We start from the raw sequence: 21,672 nt of genomic DNA, 5'->3' as shown, positions 1-21,672 counted from the left end.
GTTCTGTGTGCCGAAGGAAGTGAAGCGTGTACCGTTTTCTTGAGTACATACATATGTACGTACGTGAGTGTCAGTGTGTGTCTGTCCCCCTTGCCCATAATAACTTTTGGTCCTCTTGGCTAGTTTCATCCACCTTTGAAAAAAAAAAAAAAGATCTAAAAAAAATCCCAAATTGATCTAATTAAGTTTAATGAATATAGCTGCTGAGCAGGGCTGAGAAAACGTGTTTGTGCTCTCTCTGAGCTGCATTGTTAGCAGAGATTTCACTGGAGAGTGTGTATGAGAACAGAGTGCGTTAATGAACACACAAACTCGAAGCAAATATTCAGCTAAAATTTACACCTTGGTAGATAAATTTTGTGTAAAAAAAAGAGATTTTGGTGGTTTCTTCCTCATAGAATGATTTATTCTGTTAAACACCTTGGATGCAATAAAAACGATACTCTGCTGGAGCATCACAGTTACGACCGATGAATAAACCTCAAAAAAAGTTATTTTATTCTGGTAAGAGGCAAGGCTGTCCTGCCTGTTCCTATTGACGAGAGTAATCCAACTAAAAGACACGTTTCCAGATCAGTTTGCAGTGGAGTCTCTGACCTGCAAAGGAAAACTTCAATTCCTGGCACTAACGTGGTCTGCATTTTCCTCGGTTTTGTGCAAAGCTTAGGACATTTATTCTTATTAGGTAATATTACGCAGAGATGATGTTACTTGCCTTCAGCTGGTTCTTGTTTAGAAAGGCACGAAAAAAAGAAGGAAAATAGTTCTAGCTCTCATGTACTGTTCAGCATAATTGTTTTCAAGTACTTGAGATTTATGCTGCTGTGAAGAACAATAGGAAATCGCAAGTGAGAAAATGTTCATCAATGATCACAGGGAAGAAAAATTTTTATCTCTACTTGGGTGGAAATAACAGCACTTGCAGATCTGGAAATAGGTGTTGCGGTTCAACGCACACCATCCGTCCGCCTTGTCTTCACCTCGGCAAATTTCCAGCTGTTTCTGAAAAGCAAACTATAAAAATATGATTTTCTGGGAGAAAGCAGAATAAGGAGGAGCCCTTCCCTCCTCTTCATCAAACTGTCTGTCCCCAGGGTGCCAGTTTGCTTTGCGAAATCAGAAAGCGTGCAAGATGAAGCGTGGAAAACAAGTGCCTGCGGCAAAAACGAAGCCCTGCGAGATGGAGAGCCGGGAGCAAAGCTCATCCTGAAGGGGCTTTGGTGCGATTCGCCAGCGGTCGCCTTGCAGACAGTTTTACGGATCGGATTTTTTTTTTTTTTTTCCCCTATTTTCTCGCTGCAACACGCAGCCACAATCGTATGCGTCGCTTGTAAGCTCTAGCTGCGCCCCAGAGATGCTTTCTTTTCTACTTCTAATCCAACCTAAGGACTTTTAAAGAGATACAATTTACCGCTTTTCTTGGAAATCTGCATGGGGGGGGGGGAAGTTATAATCGCCGTTACATACGAAATAGCTGCCCAGGCCCAGGCTGCCGAAATCGGCGCTGGCGGCTTGCGGGAGGAGGTGGTTGCTCTGCTGGGCGGCGAATTAACGGCGGGGAGCCAAAACCACCCCGAAGCGGGTTTGCGACGGTGTTTTTAGGGCGTCGATTTTATGATCTTATTGTTTGCACAGAAGCGTGGTTGACTCCGGCCTTACGCTGCCCCGCGCGTAACCGGCGCCGCTTTTAAGTCAGAAAGCTGGAAACGGCCAAATGACGTCAAGGCCTGATGTCAACCCTGCCAGATTTCTTCCCAGAAGCCGCGGCTGGCCGTTAATGCCTAAAGTTGAGGGGAACGTGGGATGCGCCCCAGCCCAGGCGGAGAGAACGCGCGGGGGGGTTTTGTCCCTTCTCGCCGCCCGTACCCGGGCCCGCCGGGCCATGGCGGGACGGCCGGCGCCGCTTCCCACCGCGTCGACGAAAGCCGAGAGGACTACAACTCCCAGGTGCGGCCTGCGCCGCCGCGCATGCGCGACGCGACATTCCCCCCCCACCCCTTCCCGCGCCATCTTGGCAGCCGCTTCTTCCATCTCCTCACTCGCAGAGGGTGGTGGGCTGGGGACTACGACTCCCGGCGTGCTCCGCGGCGCCCGCGCATGGGCAGTGCGTCCCGCCGCCATCTTGGCCCGGGGAAACGCTGCTGCCGCCGCCGCCGCCGCCACCGCCGCCACTAAACAAACCCGAGAGCGGCGGCACCGGGGGGGGTGGAGGGGGGTGTGTGGGGAAAGGAGGGGCTCTGCCGCCGAGGAGCCTTTCGATGTGCCAGGCACGGCCGGGCAGGTGGGTCCCGTTCAGCCGGCAGCGTTCCCCCCCGCGTCTCCCCGCTTTAGCCCGGGGCGCTCGCCCCTCAGGGAGAGGGGCAGTTCCCCTTCCCCGGACGGCGGGGACCCGCCGCCCGCCTCACGGGCCCGGGCCCTCGGGCAACGCTCCGGTCACCGCCTAGCAGGCCGCCGAGCGCTGCTTTTCCGCCCGGCGTGAGGAAACAGCGGCAGCCGCCCGCTCCTTCCTTCCCTCCCCGCCGACGGGGACCCCGGGGGCGGCCGCCCCCGAGCCCGGCGGGGAACCAAACGCCGCCAGAAGCTGCCGCCGCTTCCCCCCCCCCCCCGCGGCGAGGACCCCGGGAAGGTCGGACGGAGAGTCCCCGGGTGGCGGCTGCCTCCGGGCGCCCTTGTAGGAGATCCACCCTCCCTCCCTTCCCTTCTCTTTTCTTCCCTCCGGCCCCCCGCTGGAAGGTGAGACGGCGCCGGGGCTTTTGTTCCCGGTGCCCCCCCCCCCCCCCCCAAACCGTTCTCTGCCCGGGCAACGCGGCGCGGCCGCGGGCTGGCCCAAGCCGGCTCGCCCCGGTCACCTCCGACTCCTCTTTATCCCCCCCCCCATTTTTTCCCTCCCCCCCCCCCCTCCTTTATTATCCTCGTTGTAACGGGAGATGAGCCCTCCTTCTCCGCCCGCCACCCCCGGCATCTCGCCGCGATGCGATCGGGCGAGGGGGTGTTCCCGTGTTTGGGTGGTTTTTTGTTTTTTGGTTTTTTTTTTGGGGGGGGGTGGTGTTGGTACGTGGAAAGCAAATTTTCAGGGTGTTTGTGCCGTTCTGTCATATAATAGGCTAGTGCTAAATGCATTCCCCGGGGGGAAGGGGGAGCGTGCGGTTAGCTGGAAGAGTTCTTATAATAGGTGCCCTGTGCATAAAGAGAGGGAGGAGACTTGAACATCAATTCGGAGAGCGTTTCAGCATGAAAAAAGGCTTGAGAAGGAGACGGGAAACTCGGTAAAAAGGCTTGGGTGATGGATCTGAGCAAGAGAGTATAGGAAGTCCGTGCCCTTGTGAAACTGCTGAATTCCTGCATGGCAAAGCGTGCCATTACAAAGGTTGGAGCGGGGATGGGAGCCACTGTGTCGGTGGAGTTGTGAGCAGGCTGAGGAGAGTTTACATTAATCGGTTTGGGAAATCAATAAATGATGGACTTGCACTTACTGCATTTATATTCCTTTTTCAGCGAGGCTGAGCTCTGTGGGAGCGCAGACACAAGGGAAAGATGCCTGTGGTGTGGCCAACTCTTCTGGACCTCAGCAGAGATGAATGCAAGAGGATCCTTCGCAAACTGGGTACAGTAAGATACAATTTGTGGGTCTGTATGTTTGCCCTTTTAAGATTTGCCTGCCTGCTGCTTCCATGAAATACTTTAATATGTCTACAGGCAACTTACAAGTCATTTCCTGCATTTTGCATGTGTCATTGGTTTGACAGCCCTGGCTTAAAATGATGTTTGGCAGATGCGCTCTTCCTGAGCAAAATGAATAGAGCAGAATTGTTTTGGTTTGGTCGAATCTCTCATGGATGTCCTAGACCATCTCTGCCTCAATGCTGCAGTGTTGCATTGCTGTTCTTTTTACGACTATTAACATGCAACGGGATGCTCTGTGAGAGAAGGGTCGTCATTTGTTTTCCAATTCTGTATTAGACAGCTTTTTGTACCAAAAAAAAATAATCATGGAACCCTGATTTAACTGGTGCTCTGGGACTGGGTTCAAGTAGTAAAGGTACTATCGTAAAGACCTGAAACAGGAGAAAAAAATAATTGTGATGGTTTGTGGTTTGCAGTTACACAGATTATCAGGGAAGTGTGAAAACAGTGTTCTCGCTTAACTGTCATAACAACAGCAGCATTGTTTCAAATGTAGTTCAATATCTGAGACCCCTGTCCAGTAGTTATATATTGGGAGATTTTTTTGTGCTCTGTCCTTGTAAATAGATGTGTACAAGGAGACATGCTTTTGTATTTTGGAAGGTAATAAAAATATTTGCTCTTTCCTCAGGCATCCACTTTTGGCTACCACAGGAGAGAGAATCCTTTGTTAGTCCATTGATCTGATCTTGCACTGTAACTTTGAGTTCTTAGAGCTGAATTTCTTTTTATTTAGTTAAGAGGTTTTTTGCCAGTTAAATGATGCGTAATAGTAGAAGGGAAGAAGAAACCCTTAGCTTTCTTTTCAGACTGTCTTCTGAGGAGCATAATCCAGGAGGTGATGTCAGGAAGAGAGTTCCTCGAACTTCCTGTGACTGTCAAGTACAGCATTTCTTGTTCTCGTTTTACTTGAATGTTAAAAGATGATGTGCTGTACTTAACTGTGTCAAGGTTCTCATACGTTATGCAGCCATCCACTTTATTTTCTGACAGTTTATTTTCCCTCACTTTGTCCTTTTCATTTCATTTCTTGGGAAGCTGGGATTTGCATTCTGTTGAAGCAGACAGTGACACAGATGTTGCACACAACATTGCAACTAAGCCGTACGTCCATTAAGGTGGCAGCCCCAGGTCTTAAGCAAGGCTCAAGAAGTACAAAAACTAGGAGAAAGTGCAGGATGCCAGAAGATTTGGACCGGATCTGTGCTGCTAAATTTTGTTAACGTAGCTCTGCTGGCTAGGAGTGTGGAAAAAAAACTTCCACTCCAGCTGGTGGCGATGTGCTGGCAGAACCTTGCTGGTGCAGCTGAGCCAAACAGAACTGCAGCTACACCTCCTTCAATGACATAACCTAGGCTGACAGTAAAAAAAAAAAAATTAAAAAAAATAAATCTTTTTTTGCTGGCATGAGCTGTGTCCCCACAAGGGGGCCCTGCCAGCGTAACAGAGGATCAGAGCCTGTAGCAGCCTCCTTTCTTCTAGGGTAGAGAAGCTCTCAGTTTAAATAGATACACCACAAGACTGGAGTCTGAAGGAGCACTGGCAGTGGGAGCGAGTAACTGCAATATTCATCTGCTTTATAGAGTCCCACTTTTCCAGCTCTCAGCCCAACATCTTACTTGGTTGACTGTTCAGGAATAGCTGGGTACTCTGTCACGAGTGAAATGCAGTGGTGTAGGTGAGGCTGAAATGCATCCTGAGGTGTGCAATACCTAGCGTTGTTCTGCGGTGTTCGTGGTTTATAACTGCATAAGGGGATGGTGGTAGCACCTTGCACTTGAAATAATGATATTGATTTGTGAAACCTGTTTTGGCCGTTTGATGTGTTTTGCGTTGGAAAGAGTGTGCACCAGTTAATGATTGCTACATAGACATAAGGGTGAAGAAGCTAGTTACAGCTGTTCTGTAATCTTTACTAGCTTCCAAAAGGCCAGAATGTGCATTTTTAAACCCCTAGTGTAGAGGATCTCTATTGAAAATGCGGGGGGGGGGGGGATCTGTCCTTGCTAAATAATTATATGGTTGTATCTGAAGAATTACATTATGTTGTTAACAGAGGAAAATAATTAGTATCTTAAATATTGTAACATGGTTGTCTAAATAAATGTTGATATTAGTAATAACCATTGCATTAATTAGCTAATGTTTTATAACTGAAGCTGTAAATGCTTCTGTAGGTCACTCAGCATCCCTGTGCAGGCTGCATAGTTAACCAAAGCGACTCTGCTTTGGGTTTTGTCTGCTTAATCAGGACAGGAGAGCAGGACTTCTTTTCAGCACAATTCCTTGATTTGATTTGTAAATTAGCTCTTTGGAATCCTAAACTGAAAGCTTTTCAGAATAGCATCAGTCTTTCTTTTGCAGCAAACTTCAGAGGTGTTAGGTTTTGGCCTGCCCCTTTTATTCTTGCTTTTAGTTAACTGGGATCTGTTGTGGGCTTGGTTTGGGTTGGCTGCTGACATGGGGGTGCTGAATGAAAGGCACCTATGTAAGTATCGAAAGAATTTGTATTTCTGGTTTAAAGCAGGAGTTTCAGTAACATTTCCTTAAATTGTGCTAAGCTTAGAATAGCAAGTTATTCTTTGGCAAATTAGCAGACTCCATTATTTGCATTAGGTGTATTTTCACCCTGCTTAGTAGGACAAAATTCAGAAGTTTCAGTAGCCTTTAACTATTTGGGGTTTTTTTTGTTTGTTTTTTTTTTTTAATAAAACACCGATGGCATGACATTTACATAGGTCACCTGGAATTATAAATCTGCGTTAAATCAGAGTTGTATTTTTGTGAGTTAATTTTCGTGATATGTCTACATTTAAGAATAGTTGGATTGTTTCTTTTGTGTTGAGCAGGTTTAACTCAGTGTGTTGCATTCTTTTCAGATTCAAGCAGTTGTACTGATCAAGTAAATGGGCATAAAAGATTATGATGATCATATTTAACAAACTAGAGCTGATGTTCTCCATGCTAATTAATGAAAGGAATTACGGAAAAATCAGTTGCACTTTTGATAGTGTGTTTCTTTTTCAAGCCAAGCTTTTCCATGGAACTTTCAATAATGATACGTGTTAAAGATTTTCTCCTGCTTCTAGAGAGTTCTGAGCTACTCTTCAAATTTGGGGACTGTTTCTTCAAGCTTTCTGGCTGAACTGTCAGTTCAGAGAGAGCTTGAAATATTTGGTTGGGTTTATAAACTAGATAATCCTCTGTGATGATACAATTGTTTCATAGAAAAGCTGTACGCTGCAGAGTAATTGACTGAGCGAGTTCTAAATCATCAATCTCTTTTGAAAAGCACTAAATAATTGAAAGACATGTTCCTCTTAATGATTTTGAAAATTAATAGAATACTGTCAGTAATACTGAAAATAAAATTTTTTTCTTTTCCTTCGCTGTGAGCATTAAATAGAAATACTATTTGCTCTAATTCTTCAGAACTGGAAGCATATGCAGGTGTCATCAGTGCCTTACGTGCACAGGGAGACCTTACGAAAGAGAAGAAGGATCTTCTTGGAGAACTCTCTAAAGTGCTTAGGTAACTCTGACCTTTTTAAAATAAGAACCAATGACCTGTTTTCTTTTAAGGTACTGTGTGCTTTTTCTATCACTAGTATCTCAAAGCAAATCTTAATTTAGAGAAGTAATTCTCTGTCTTGTGGAGGTTTAATTCCTGTTTTGCTTTGAGTTTTTAATAAGGAAAACAACTGTGCTTCTGTGGCTGAAGCCTTACTGTTTTGGTGGTGTTTTGTGGGATACTGAATGTTAAAAGGATTACAGCTAGCTCATGAGTGTGCGCTAGCTTGGAGTTCCATCAAGGTAGGACTTCAAGGTCTTTGGGCCCAAGTTACATCAAGAAAGAACGCTGCATGTTCTGTGCAAATTTTTCTACCATATGCTTTAAATTTATTGCTCTCACTGGGAGGTTGCATTCTAGCTGTTTTGCAGGGGTATCCTATGAACAGTAATGTTCTTTTTATTCTTCGGTAATATTTTTGAACAATAATACATTCATTCTTTCTCACTGTGATAGCAAAAGTTAAGTGACAATCTCTTAAATGTAAATGCCTGTTCCCGTTCATCTCTTGAGTAGATTATTCATAAGTTTAATTTTAGCTGGAAGTTTTAGATAAATGTTCATGTCTCCCTCTGACTAAAATGTATTGCTGTTTTTTTTAATAGTATTTCAACGGAGCGACATCGTGCTGAAGTTCGGAGAGCAGTAAATGATGAACGACTAACGACTATTGCACACAAGTAAGTTACAGGTCATTTTCTATGTGATTTCCAAAGGTACCCTTTGGAAAATCCATTATGCCTTAACTGAATGATAGAACTTTGAAGATTGATGGTGGTTTAAAGAACAGTAGTTAAAACAGTGTATGGATGAAGGAATTACTGTGTCAGATTCACATCAGGGAGCTAGAAATGGTTATTTAGTCCTGTTGCATTTTGTATCTGAAGGCATCCCATTCGCTGTACAAGTACAATATATAATAAACAGTCTTTCATCATGAAGAGCTGTCTGTAAGACAGACCAGAAGAAACAGAAAGTGGAGAAAACAGAGAAATCCATAAGTAGGATGAACATGTTTCCTTTATTATTTTTTATTTTAGCTTTAATTTTATTTAAATCTGTTTGGAAAGGTTGTATTAAGAGGGACTTAACTACATAGAAAGACAAAGGGAGGGAAAGAGAGGTGGCAGACATTAGTGGAAAACAGTGTATCAGCACAGAGGGAGGAAAAAATGGTCAGGGTAAAAAAAAAAACTGCAGCAAGCTAACTGATGACATCAGTGTCCACTGTTCTCTGCTTGATGCAGCTGCTGTGCTGGCATCAACTGGGCTGGTTCCTCCTTGCATTTGCTTTCTCAAGCTCCACATGATTTTGAGAGGTGGAGGAGAGGAGCAAGAGGGCAAGTGCTTACGTATCTTTGATAGTTACTTAACAGTCTTACGATTAAGAACTGTCTTTAAACAGAGCTGGATTGTAAGTGGCTGTATTTTTTTTCTGTGTTACAACCACTGATTTTTAAGTTTGACTATTGTAGCTGAGGTGTTACGGGGAGGAAAAAAAGGAAATCGTACAAATAGCAGGCCACTCGGAGCTAGTAATTGTCTGATCCAAGACTTGCCAAAATCAGCATACTGTTTTAGTGCTGCAGAAGGGCATTTAACATTTTAGTGTTTTAATGTTCAAGTTTAAAGAGTTAGAAATACGCTGTTTACCAAAGAAAAACCACCAACTTCCTTACACGCCTTTAAAGAAAGGGGGGGGGGGATAATGAAAAATAATTTAACATTTAATTGTCAAATCAGGATTCTTTTCTTGAATCAAGTTTCCTTTTTAAGTAGTAGTTCTGGTTTTAGCATTTTACAGAACAAGCATAAAGTTTGTCCTGAAGTGTTGAACTTCAGCTGGATGAGATACTATAATCCAGACAAGGTGCAACTGTGAAGTGCTGCATCTCTTTATTTTTTCTGTGGTAATTCTTTGTAAGTGATGGTAATACAGTATTTGACTTAAATAATTCTCTTAACTCTTTAGGAAAGCCAACTTTGCTAGCTTTGCTATATGCAACATTTGTAGTCTTGTTTTTTATTTTAAAAATGTTTTTACCTTAGCTGATGTAGCTCTGCTTACACTATATGAATATGTATGAAGAATGCTGAAGCATATCAGGATTTAACAACAGAGCAGATCCTCTGTATTTTACAAACTAATTTGTGGTAGCTTTTACTGCAACTTGCTTGCAATAGTTCACGTGAGAAGTTGTTTTTCAGAATATATTAATACATTAAATAGGTTGATTTGCTTAAGAACATAACAGGTTTGAAAAATAATTTGCCATTTTGGTTTTGCTGATTTGACAAATGACTCATGTAAAACAGTCAAACAGAAACACTTCTCCATCTAGATAAGCACAGCATTTTTTGGAAACGTTCCAGTTTGTGTGTAAGTACTAAAGAGAAAATTAGAGCAGCAGGCTGTTTTCTGTTGAGGAGGATGCTCAGGGTCTATTTAAATCATTTCAAGTTCTGTTACCTTGTTTGGGACTACTTTAATAAGTCTGAGAAGCACTTCTGTTCAGGTAAAACAAGATTTATGTTGGTAGCTGAGGGTTTTTCCCTGTAACGTAATCAATTTCAGTAGTCTTGGGTAGGTACTTCTGTCATCCAGAAGTAGAGAGTGTACCAATTCTACGTGAATAGTAGCTAATCTAATATGGGAGTTTTGAGTATGACATCCACACACCTCTGGCCTTTTAAGGGCTCTGTAAAACAAAACAGTAAAAGAAGCAGCAGCTCTTAAATTTTCTATGGGAGGATTTCTACATCAGGTGGGAAAAATGGAAGGGCTTTCATGAAATGAAGAAGGTTGAACATTATTGCTCTAGTATGACTTTAGAAACTGCCTCTTAGACTTTCACTGTTGAAAAAAGATACTTAATGAGTACTGAGTATTTTGGAAACTCAGTAGAATACTTACAGAATGTGCATTTCTGTTTAGTATGTCTGGACCAAATAGCTCTTCCGAATGGTCTATAGAAGGTCGTCGACTGGTGCCACTGATGCCACGGCTTGTTCCACAAACAGCTTTTACTGTTACCGCTAATGCTGTTGCCAATGCAGCTGTTCAGCACAACGCATCTCTTCCAGTTCCTGCAGAAACTGGAAACAAAGAAGGTGAGAGAAAGCCAGGATTCTTCTGCAATCTGTGGGAATATAAAAATAATGTCATAGTATAAATTATTATCTTAGATGTCAAGTGTTAGATATTTAAAAAAAAAACCAAACTGAATCTTTCTTACTGAACAGTATTCATAGAAATATTTTTTAATTTTTTTTTAAAGATGCCTTTGCAGTATCCACAGCATAAATCTGGCAGCTTTGTGTTAGTGAGCACACTAGCAACTGAAATTAAAAAAAAAAAAAAAACACAAAAAACCAAGCTGCCAGGAAATGACAGGGAAATTCACTGGTTAACTTGTTAAACTCTGTAAACTATAAAAACTTGGACTGAAGGCTTAAGATTGTGTAAAGTTCTGTAAGTGATGAAAGATGTTTCGGAACACTTTATTTTAAGAATGTAAGTAGGTTTTGGTGAAAGTTAAGAAAATTCTGTTGGTTTTCCTTTTTTTTTTTTTTTTTTTTTTAACTTCAGATTAAACATACCAGGTTAACAAGTTAAACAATTGCTTTCTGTTTTCCCTATGCCTTTGAAATAATACTAGTACACATTCCATCTAGCTTGGCCGAATAGGCTCAAATTATGCTTCATGCAGGTGGAGAATGTGTAACACTTCTTGAAACAGGCTGTTTTATTCTGGTTTTGTGAGAAATACTGGATCATTGTACTATTATTTATAAATGACAGTTTAAAAAAGCTGATTAGCAAAACCAGTTGTTCCTTACTGTAGGAATAGTTTGGTTTCTTCGACCGATGTACTGTTGAGGAGAGGCATTAACTATTTTCTCTTGGTTACCGGTCTAGATATGGTCATTTACAGAAAAGCAAAAAGATTGAAATACTGAATTAATGCTAAAATGGAAAACAACAAGTTGTAAAGTAAAACATCAGATTAGTATGAATAAAAAATCTAGAATTGGCAGCACAGATTTCTGGGGACGGGAGGAGGGGAGGTTAGATTTCTATGTTGTGTTTGAAGGCCGTTAATTCCATGGCCATGCTTAGGTCAAACCTGGGGAGTATTCAACAGTAACAGGATTGCAGAGGCAAAGATGTGGATAATGACCCAATAAGTCTTTGGCTTCCATTTCAATTGTTAAAATAGTGATAGAATAATGGGATTCTGCACTTCAGTTATATGGAAGGTGTCTTTTCTCCTCTTCAGTGGTGGTTTGCTATTCCTACACAAGTACCACTTCAACCCCAACATCTACCCCTGTTCCAAGTGGCAGTGTAGCAACAGTGAAGTCCCCCAGACCCGCCAGTCCAGCCTCCAATGTAGTCGTCTTGCCAAGTGGAAGTACTGTTTACGTCAAAAGTAAGTGATACTAGCAACTGATTAACAAAAGGGAAAGAAAGGGACAGTCTTGTGGCTGAAGCATGGGCTGAGTTAAACACTCTGACCTTGGGCAAGTCATTTAATGCCTTTATGCCTTTGTTTAGTCTAAAGAATGAATTTATTGCTTCCCTTTTTCAGAGAAATTGTGTTCAGGATAAATCCACTCACTGTAAAATGCTGCAGGGAGCAGTGATGGCAAGGACAACAAGAATGAAAAGTATTTTGAAAATAAAATATAGGAATTGCTGTCTATCAGTGGATTTCTAATCCCACTTGTTCAGAATTTGTCTTCAGGGTGGCTCTGCTGGTTGCTTCTGCAGAGGACTTCCCTCTTCCTTCTGCTTAAATAATGCAAAGTGCTCACTTATTTGAGTTAGAAAAGGTCCCTCCTTTCCACTTTCACAGTTGACCTAGACTTTTTTTAGAATGCAGTACTTTGGCAAGCATTTATATGCTTACATTAACTATGTCTGGGCATTCTGTGATTTATTTGGAAGCAAATCTTAGTGAGGCTTGCATTCCAGGGCAACTGTGAAAACTCCATACGAACTCCCACCAGATACCCATCTTCATGTATTTAAGTTTGGAAATCCAGGGCATAATGTCTAGAAACAGTCTTTTTTCTTGTCCCCCGCACCCACCTTCTTTCTTTGGCTAATAAATCAGCTAGTTCTAAAAGCAGGATATGTCCTCATACATATGCCCAGCTCATCAAAGGTAGTTTTATTTAACTAATAATTAAAAATGGTTCCTTCTGTACTGATTTGGTGTCTATCAAAATGCAGGTGACAAATAAAGATTAATAGTGAGCTGATAAGTGCTATTTTGATGCTTGCTGTGGATACCTTTAATATTTTAAAAATATTTTAAACTTTGTGCTATATATGCATGTTTGTATAAACTTCTATCTAGTCAGAAATGTCACATTGTACATAAATATAATGTTACTTGCAAACCACCATGTTCAATGGCTATATCAACCCACAGAACCATTACATTAAGATTTTTTCATTTTTCTGATTTAATGCACTGATCACTCAGCTTTAGTTTAAAGATTCAGGGGAAAATGTTCTTAACCTCTTAAAAATTTAATTTAGACCTCTATTGAATTATTACATGGTAATGAGTATAAAAGCAGTCTAGACACATGATAGAGGGATGAAAGGTCCTCATTTTTATTCCATCCATCCCTAGATTTAATTTTTTTCCCCACTTTGCATGCTTCATTTGGGGTTTTAGGGGTTTTTTTGGTTTTGGTTTTGTTTTTTTTGTTTGTTTGTTTTTTAAGGAATTGTGTGTTTTTCAGAACGTGTTAATGAGTCACATTAGTTTTAACAAACTTGGTTAAGAGCAAACTCAGGAGGCCTGAGATACAGTCATGACTTCGCCACTGATTTGTTGTGTGACCTCATCCAAGTCACAGTCTGATTGAGCCATTAACCTCTCCGTGCCTCTGCTTCCTTGCTTGTCAAGTGTGAGTTATAGTCAAGCTGTATTACCTTTTAGCTTAATGCTTGTGGAAAACTTTGTGCAAATGCAGTTTCTAACATGAAATTGTAGGAATAATGTTCTTAAAGAACCCCAGCAGTGAAAACAGGAGATGAAATGAGCAGTGCTTGACATAAAATAATGTTCTGCTAGTTCAATTTTTACTTTATTTCTTCCGTGTTGTGGTTGGGGTTTTTTTGCGTGGATGAGGACCATGAACAAATAGCTTTACCTTCAGTATTTCTTGGTGACCCACCAAAATAACAGCTGTATTCTAACATCCTAGCTGCATGTGGATTTTTGATTCAGATGGATTCTGAGATTCTGAAATTCCTGCACGTTTTCAGTGTGATTAGTGACCTCACAGTTGTAAGTTTATGTAGCGCACTCACAGCAATACTTAAAAGCCTGTTCATAAGAGACTTCAGAGTCGTGTAACCAAATCTCTTCTTTATAGATGGAAATCGCTGCTGGGCTTGCTCAGAACCATAAAGTAAATAGTTGATTAGAGCTTTGAAATCTGGGCTCATAGATCCATGCTTCATCTGTGCTGCTACAGCCAGCTAAAACTATGTTTTGGAGTTCAAAGCAAACTTAAAATAGAACCTTTGCTTCTCTTCTCTAGTTCAGTTTCCCATCATTGTGTGGATACAACTGTCAGCCTTCTGAAGCATACCTGCAAATGAGCTGGTACTCATACTAAGAGAAGATCCCATTTTTCAGAAATCACTTGCTGTGCTAGTGGGCACTTTCTTGTCCATGTTAATTCCTGTGTCTTCACTTTTCAAATGCCAGAATATTTAGTTATTTTAGTTAGAGATTGACCATAATTAGATCTTGACCCTAATTAGAGATTGACTGCCAACCACGTTTGCTTGGGTTACCAGCAAGACCGCTTTTTACCGTGACAGCATTTTTTGTCTATAAGCCCCAGGCATACAGAACAACATCTTCAGTCTTGTTCTCTGTAGGGCAATTGTGTATTTTCTGCATATCTCTGTTTTTTCAGTTGTTTAACACTGGTTAATTTGGTAAACATAAATGCTACCCAGTAGCTGTAAAAGATTTTCAAGGTAATCAAACTGTGTCTTTCTGTAGTGTATACCAATTTATGAACCTTTTGCCTACTTAGGAGAGTTTCACATGGATTTAAGATCTGTTGATCACACTGCAGAAAGGGTTATCCATTGCTCAGCTGAATATTGCAGCAAACCTTTTTCCTCATGTGCAGTAGGTGATTGTGAGGAAAATGAACACACTTGAGGCCAGATTTCTGTTGTTTTTCATGATTGAGTGTTAGGTGCCATTTTATATCTGTTGCACAAAACGCACCAAACAAGGCAGAAGCTCATAAAGTGAGGTGTGACCTTCATACTTAAACTATGTAATTAAAAAAAAAAAAAAGGGATCTCAAGATGCTGTTTTGAGGTGAAAGGGAGAAGGGTACTGTAATGATAAGCCTGGGATGAAAGTAGGTACAAAGGTTGAAATCGGAGAAGACTGCAGGAAGGTAAACTTCAGTAGTCCAGTTGCTGTAAACAAAACCAGCAACAACAACAGTAATGTAGTGTAAAGTTTTAAACTGAAATGTGCACGATGCTATCCCAAACCCTTTGTGTCCATAGTCTCATTAGTCAAACTTCTGGAGACCAAATGAAATCCCTGTGCTGGCTCTTATGTTCTTTTAACCTCTTAAACTGAAGTAACGGAGTAACTGAGTAGCTTGGGGTTTGGGGGGTTTCTTTGCTTTATGGCACTTTAAGCGTGGTCTATATCAAGGACTAAGACCATCTGTGGTGTGATACAGGTTATTTGTGACCATAAGGTGTAATTTATCCTCTATTTTCTTTCTGTCTTCTTCGAAAGTGGGTATAAGACTCAGCAAGTTTGTAGTGTTTTAGAAAGCACCAAGAGCTGCAGATGGGGAAAATACAATTGAGAAAAAGTACTTCTTTTCCAGGTGTCAGCTGCTCAGATGATGATGAAAAGCCCCGCAAAAGACGGCGAACGAATTCTTCTAGTTCTTCCCCTGTTCTCCTGAAAGAAGTCCCGAAGGCAGTGACTCCTGTCACTAAAACTATCACAGTGCCTGTAAGTGGCAGCCCCAAGATGAGTAATATAATGCAGAGCATTGCCAACTCCTTACCACCACACATGTCGCCTGTGAAAATAACCTTCACTAAGCCCTCAACACAGACAACAAACACGACAACACAGAAGGTATGTGGGGGAAGCTGCCAAATGTTACTTTATTCTGGTTTTATCAATGAATAAGATGTGATGTTTGACTCTTCCTTTCTATGAACTGTCTAGCTGTTTTTTAAGGATTGCATTGGGATAAGGTAATCCCTCTTTAAAACGAACAAAGAGAAAACCAAACTCTTGTATGAATTTAGTTCACCTGTGTGTGAAAGGACCTGGATTGACAGCCGTGGAGACTGAAGCCCTCTTTTTATCCACAGAACAGGTACAGCACAGGCAGCGGGAGTGCAAGCTTCCCCCAGACTGCCCCACCAATGTGCCTCAACCCTGACCTGAAGGGACCACTTCTAGGGATGAGAGGGGATTCAGTCTCCATGCTCATTCAATTCTTGGCCTCTCTGGTGAGACTGCCAACAAGGTTGCCAGTTAGTACCATTTGTGGTGTTGGGTTTTGTGATATGGACACTAGTCCACTGAGAACTGGATCACATAGGCCACTGAACAGCCTTCAGATGGTAACAACTATTGGTCAAAGGTAATCTTTCTTATTTCTATTTTCCTTATTTATAATTATTCTTTGCAGTAGTCAAATTCCAGGAGAGGTGGCATGGGCTTTCCCTTGCCAAGCCTTTTGTCTAGAGACTAGTTTTTTGGGGTCTATAAAGCTTATTCTTGGAGCTGATCAAAGACTTGGGGGGCTTTATTTTCCTTTCAGTACTAGTGTGCCATTTCTCATTCCACATTAACAGTGTTATAGTGGTCAAAATCAGTTGCGTTATTTCAGCTGAGTGTGCCCACCAGAATGCAGTGTGTGGGAAGAGGTTTTCCGTGTTGAAATTTTGTATTGGACTCAGGATTTTTACATGCCTAATCTGTGGCATGACTATTTTCCCATGCTTTAGGAAGCATTTCAGATGTGTCCACTTTTAAGATTTAAAAAAAGATTAATGACTCAGACCAAGTTTGTTCTTGGTGTGGTTATTAACTGAGGCAGACTTGGGGGGGGTGGTCTGTGGAATTAATTTGGCCTTGATACCAACAAACTGATGGTAGGCTGGCCACTAACAAGCATTTTTTTTCCAACTGTGAGAGCTTGACTATTGAGCTCAAACTTTCACATGATATTTGTTCTATTAGTCGTCTTAATTGTTTTATGACTCTATTTGGATTAGCAGAGTTCCCATGTCCTGATTTTTGGAAACTTTAAAACCAAGGAAGATTAACTGAAGTAATGTGCAATAAAGATCTTGCTTTCTGGCCTTTTCCCACTTCAGAGCTCTGTGATGCTTTTATTTGATTCACTGTTCTTTAACAGTGTCCTTAATCAAATTTCATATCTGAATATATGTGTAGAAGTTCGTGAGTGAGCATAAACCATCAGATGAAATGTCCTGCATTCTATGCTGCAAATCCACAGCTAGTATAGGGCTTAACCTACCCATTCTGTTGCTCTTGTTAGGCTCATCTTTTGTGCAGGAAGAATTTTTTGCCTTAAATGTCTGTAGTGTTGTATTCAGTGTTATGTATCATGGTAGTTAAATCTCCAAAAGGAAGAGAATGGACTGTTGATAGGGTCTTTTCTGCAGTTGTGCCTCTGCTTGTTCTGACATGGAGAATTTTAGGGTTTGCTTTGCATAGTGTTATTTGACACTCTTACTAATCTGCAATGATAGGAAAATCATCACTTGTATCATTAGGGAGCCATAGTAGGGTTTGCATCTGAGCTTGTCACACTGCCCTCTTCTGTTGGATTTAGATATGCCAAAATACGTAACTGGATCATTTTGGTGGGAGAAACCCTTTATAATAGTTTTAATTTAAATGTCAGATTTGTTACACTCAGATTGGAAATGTACTCTTTTAAACAAGTGCTGTTGGATAGGAGTGAAGTTGTTGGATATGAATGAAATTCTTCGTTTCTGCATGCCAGCTTTCTGAATTGTTTTGACATTTTAGTAGGTTGGAGGAAGATTTGTCGTAACAACTAATAATGTCACAGCTCCAATTTCTGGATTCTTTTATAATGAAGTCCTCTGTCTAGGACACAGAAGGAATCTAGCTAGTGAAGCTTCTGGCAGTTAATGCCTTTATTTCTTCAGGGACTAGGTTTTGATGTCTCTCAAAATAGAGCTGACAGGACTAATTTCAGTGTATGTTAGGAATTCATTTTTACCATAACAATTAAAATCAACAACAACAAAAAGCAACTTGCCTTTTTTTTTTTTTTTTTTTTTTTTTAAAAATCACGCAGTCTTTCTGCTGTAACTGATGTGATGCAGTTTTGGTACATGATGAGGTTACTTTGATCATTTTGACATGTGAGAAAATAGTATCTCAAAAATATAATTGTTGTGATTTCAGCTTTATACTTTTAAATTTTTACCTGAAAAATCTGTTTTTTGGATATACTTCTTATATGAAGATCACTAAACTTTGTTCTGCTGTGTTAATTTTGAAAGAAGAAATAAAGAGACCCAAACCTGCTTAGTCACAGGACAGCCATCATTGTTGAACTATAATGCTTTACAAGCTTTTTATCCTTGCATGATTAAATAAAGTGTTCTTAAGTGATAATCTTGGACCGATGGTTTTAACTCTGTCTTTGAATGAAGAGCAATGGTCTTCAGGAGTTGTGATTACGCCCAGATTCATCCTACATACTTACTTAGTTGAGATGCTGAACTTGCACTGTTGCACTACGGATTATACAGGAAGTTTAATGTGATAATCTGCCTTTTTTAACTGCAAGTTGTTCTTTGACTGTATTCCTAAATTAGTTATCTTAGGTGGAATGGAGCTGGCCCTAAAATTGAAACACTTGGGAAGTATTTCTAGCGTTAACTGACTATTTAAGAAACGCGTTAAAACTCCAGAGGCATACTGTAGGATCTTTTCACCTGCAAGCCTCGTACCAGAATCAAGCTGTGTCGTGTTCAACTTGTCTGCATGGTTGTAGCCTAAGAGCAATTTCAGAAGGGTTTTTTTGATTAAATCAAGTTTAGGCAGAAGGCAAAAATAAGAGTGATGCAGAGAAAACGTTCTCCCTGGAGAATGCATTAAAGTGGTAGAGCAGCAGACGTGGACACCTTGTTCTTCAGGCATTAGTCAGTTATGGTCAACCTGCTGTAGCTCGTGGAGGTAGTGAGGTTTTGGGTTTCCTCAGATCAAGATATTAAAGGCTTAGATAAGTAGCAGGGACCATAAAACTGGGGCACAAGGAGAGGCAGAGGCAGCCATGGTGGTGAAATTTGCTGCTTTTATTCCATCCATATAGTTATCTCCTTTTTTTATTTTTTTTTTTTAAAAAAAAAACAAACAAATTATAAACTCTTAATCTCCTACTGCTTGATCTGTCACTTAAGTCTATTTCTGGTGCCATTATCATACTATTTCTTTTCTCTATCAGGCAAGGTTTCAGTATTCCTTGGGTAGTAGCGTAAGACTTTTAGTTTGAGCTGACCCAGGTTTTCTTTACTCCTTCTGTACCTTTTTTTTTCTATTTGCATTTGTTACATCAAATCATTAATAAGTTTTACTTTTAAAGGTTTTAGTAAATTTTTTATTGGGACAGTTGCATTATTAAAACCCAATATTCTTGCATGGTAAACTGAAAATATGTTGTATTTCTGTGCTGTGTGTTTCTATTTTAACTGTGTGTAAGTACAAGGAGATACATATAAGCAGAATAAAAGGAATCTCTTTACGTAAACAGTCCCATACTCGATACTGAAGAAATGCTTAGTTTTCTAGGTCAGTTGCATAAGAACAGACCTCTTCCAATGTTCTAATGAAGTCTATGTTTTTCTATGTCAGATCAGATTCATGGCGTTGTAATTGTAACTCGCACTAGGGGTAATGTTTATTGTCTTTAGACAAATGGTTTTCAGACAGATAAGAGAGAATTTCTTGCTATTGAGAGCACTAATTAAAGCAGAAATTGTTTCAAAGCTAAACCAGTTTTTTTCACTGATGAAATATTGATTGTTTACAGCCTTGTGGATCAAAAATATTTCCTATTACTGACTCAGCAACTGCTTGTTAATTGTTAAAGAGAAAAAAAAAATCATCTGTTCTCTCATTGCCCTTTCTTGATGTATGTGCAAAGTTTGGGAGAATAGTGTTTAAAACCTGCTGGAAATCCCTTCAGTTCCGTTTCAAATGGGCTTCAGACTTCCTGGCCCAGTTTAATGAAGCCAAACAGCTTATTCCTATCTGTTTGTCTTCAGACATGAGATAATTCTACTTTAATTAGAGAGTAATTGTTTTTCTCAAAAAAAAAAAACAAACCTTCTAATTTTAAGGAAATGTTTATCACCACTTCTTCAAACTAATAGAATTTTTTTGTTGCCAGCAAATGTAATTACAACAGTCTTAAATGGTCTTAATAAACATGTATCCCTAAAACTAAATACACATAGGCAGATGTATTACTGAAATATTATGCTCTTAAATAAATGCAAAGAACAAATGAATTTCTTGTTGTTCTTTTTCTTCTTTCAGGTGATAATAGTAACCACCTCTCCAAGCTCAACTTTTGTACCCAACATCCTTTCAAAGTCCCACAACTATGCAGCAGTTACGAAACTTGTCCCAACATCAGTCATTGCCTCAACTACTCAAAAGCAACCAGTGGTTATAACTGCTTCTCAGTCCTCTTTGGTCAGTAGCAGCAGCAGCAGCAGTAGCTGTTCTACTCCCTCCTGTACTGCAAATACTATTGCTGTGACTGCTGTAGTATCATCAACACCGTCAGTGGTTATGTCAACAGTAGCACAAGGTATGGCAATAACATATTTATAAAAGCTCTTTCACTGATTAATTGGACTTTGTTTTGAGAACAACATAGGGGAGATGCACTTTGTGTTTACATATGATGAATGAAGCACAGGAGGCGTGGAAGTAATCTACTGATGAAACTAATCCAAGATATTCCACAAAAGTTCTTGTTGAACTCTTTCCCCTCTTTACTTCAACAATTCATGTGCAGATCCTCTTTTTAAAGAGAATGTGGTGAGATGGTGTGGCATAGCTTTTTTTATTTTGAAAAGATTCTACTTGCAGCATTAAAACACTGTAGCTTTAAGAACTCTTATCTGATGCATGGAAAATGGATGTTTCCAATATTTGAAGGTGATTGCTTCTCTTAAAGCCTGATTTACAGAAACATGCAAAGTTAACATCAAGTAGATACAATCTATACTTGACATGCCCAGTCTTTAGAATATTTCTTGTGGTAACTAATCTTACTGACAATTCTGAAAGGTAGAGAAGTGTTTATACCTTTTTATCTGTGTATTTTATCAGCATGTCAGCTTTCAAGTCCATAAAAATTAAGACCTGAGTGGGCCTGGATTAAAATTCCTACATTTCTGATTTCTAATTCCAACTATGTGTGCTAGCTTGACTGTTTCAGCTCCATGGCCACTAGCTAACATTTGGAAGGGAAGCTGTGGATGAATGAAAGGGCCTCAGTGACCAGCACTTGAAAAATACTCTGCCTGACAATGACAAATGTCACATTGCAATTTTTCCTGGTCCATATTTTCCATTCTTGTTCCATTCCATAAAAAGTTGAGCAACCAAATCAAGACTGAGGAGGTATTTTGCCTTCCATATTGCTTCTGTTAATCAGGTCCTGAAGATAGTAATACACAGAGCACAAGGGCTTACAGCAGAATTTCATATTGTTTGAACTGTGGACTTCTGGTTGGGTTTGATCATGGAAGAGGCTATAATTCTAAAATATGTTAGGTGGAATATCTCTAATAGTTTTTTTCAAGGCTGTAACTGTCATTGCAGAAGATGCTGGTGAAACGTTATGTGACATAAACTGAAAATCGCTCCAAATGTGAAGAAAGTTAAATTCATGAATGCAAACAGCTGACCAAGAAAACAGAGAAACCATCTTAGATGATGCAGTGAGAAAAGCGTTGCTTATTTAGTTTGCCAGGCTTGTAGTTTATTGTGATTTCTATCATTATCACTGCCATCTGTAAATGTAGAGAAATAAGAGAGGAGATTTTCTTTCTATTTTCTACTACAACTGGGACTTGGTTAAAAAATGCCTTCATAAGACATGGACTTTCTGTTTGGGCTTTTGGTGCTTATGGATATGCAGTTTAGAATTACAGATGAAGCCAAATTTCACTGGAAATGCTGTGACAACTATGTAAGGAAATGACAGAAATAAGTACTTAAGATTTATTTGGGAACTTTCCATCTTACTGCAAACTTATATTTTAATCACTTTTACTTGTAAGATCACCTAACCTA

General features: G+C 40.3%; 1 protein-coding gene across 16 annotated transcripts in view; it reads left to right on the top strand.

Moving 5' to 3' along the window:
* The first annotated feature begins 2,144 nt into the window (after positions 1-2,144).
* Positions 2,145-21,672, top strand: part of EMSY (EMSY transcriptional repressor, BRCA2 interacting) — a 39,830-nt gene continuing 20,302 nt past the window's right edge. For 8 of the 16 annotated variants that reach the window (XM_069808615.1, XM_069808613.1, XM_069808607.1 and 5 more), the window contains exons 1-8: positions 2,145-2,281; positions 3,496-3,604; positions 7,117-7,216; positions 7,861-7,935; positions 10,191-10,366; positions 11,536-11,688; positions 15,158-15,417; positions 19,900-20,176. In XM_069808615.1, coding sequence (XP_069664716.1) covers positions 3,535-3,604; positions 7,117-7,216; positions 7,861-7,935; positions 10,191-10,366; positions 11,536-11,688; positions 15,158-15,417; positions 19,900-20,176 — 1,111 coding nt within the window. In that variant the 5' untranslated portion in view covers positions 2,145-2,281; positions 3,496-3,534. Of the gene's footprint in view, positions 2,282-3,117; positions 3,368-3,495; positions 3,610-7,116; positions 7,217-7,860; positions 7,936-10,190; positions 10,367-11,535; positions 11,689-15,157; positions 15,418-19,899; positions 20,177-21,672 lie in introns of those variants that run through there. The other 8 variants (XM_069808617.1, XM_069808619.1, XM_069808616.1 and 5 more) reach the window with 6 other exon arrangements.

The sequence above is a fragment of the Haliaeetus albicilla genome, chromosome 20, assembly GCF_947461875.1.
Source record: "Haliaeetus albicilla chromosome 20, bHalAlb1.1, whole genome shotgun sequence".
In the NCBI taxonomy this organism is placed as follows: domain Eukaryota; kingdom Metazoa; phylum Chordata; class Aves; order Accipitriformes; family Accipitridae; genus Haliaeetus; species Haliaeetus albicilla.
Note: the sequence above shows the minus strand (reverse complement) of the source record. Positions and strands in the feature narration are given on the sequence as shown.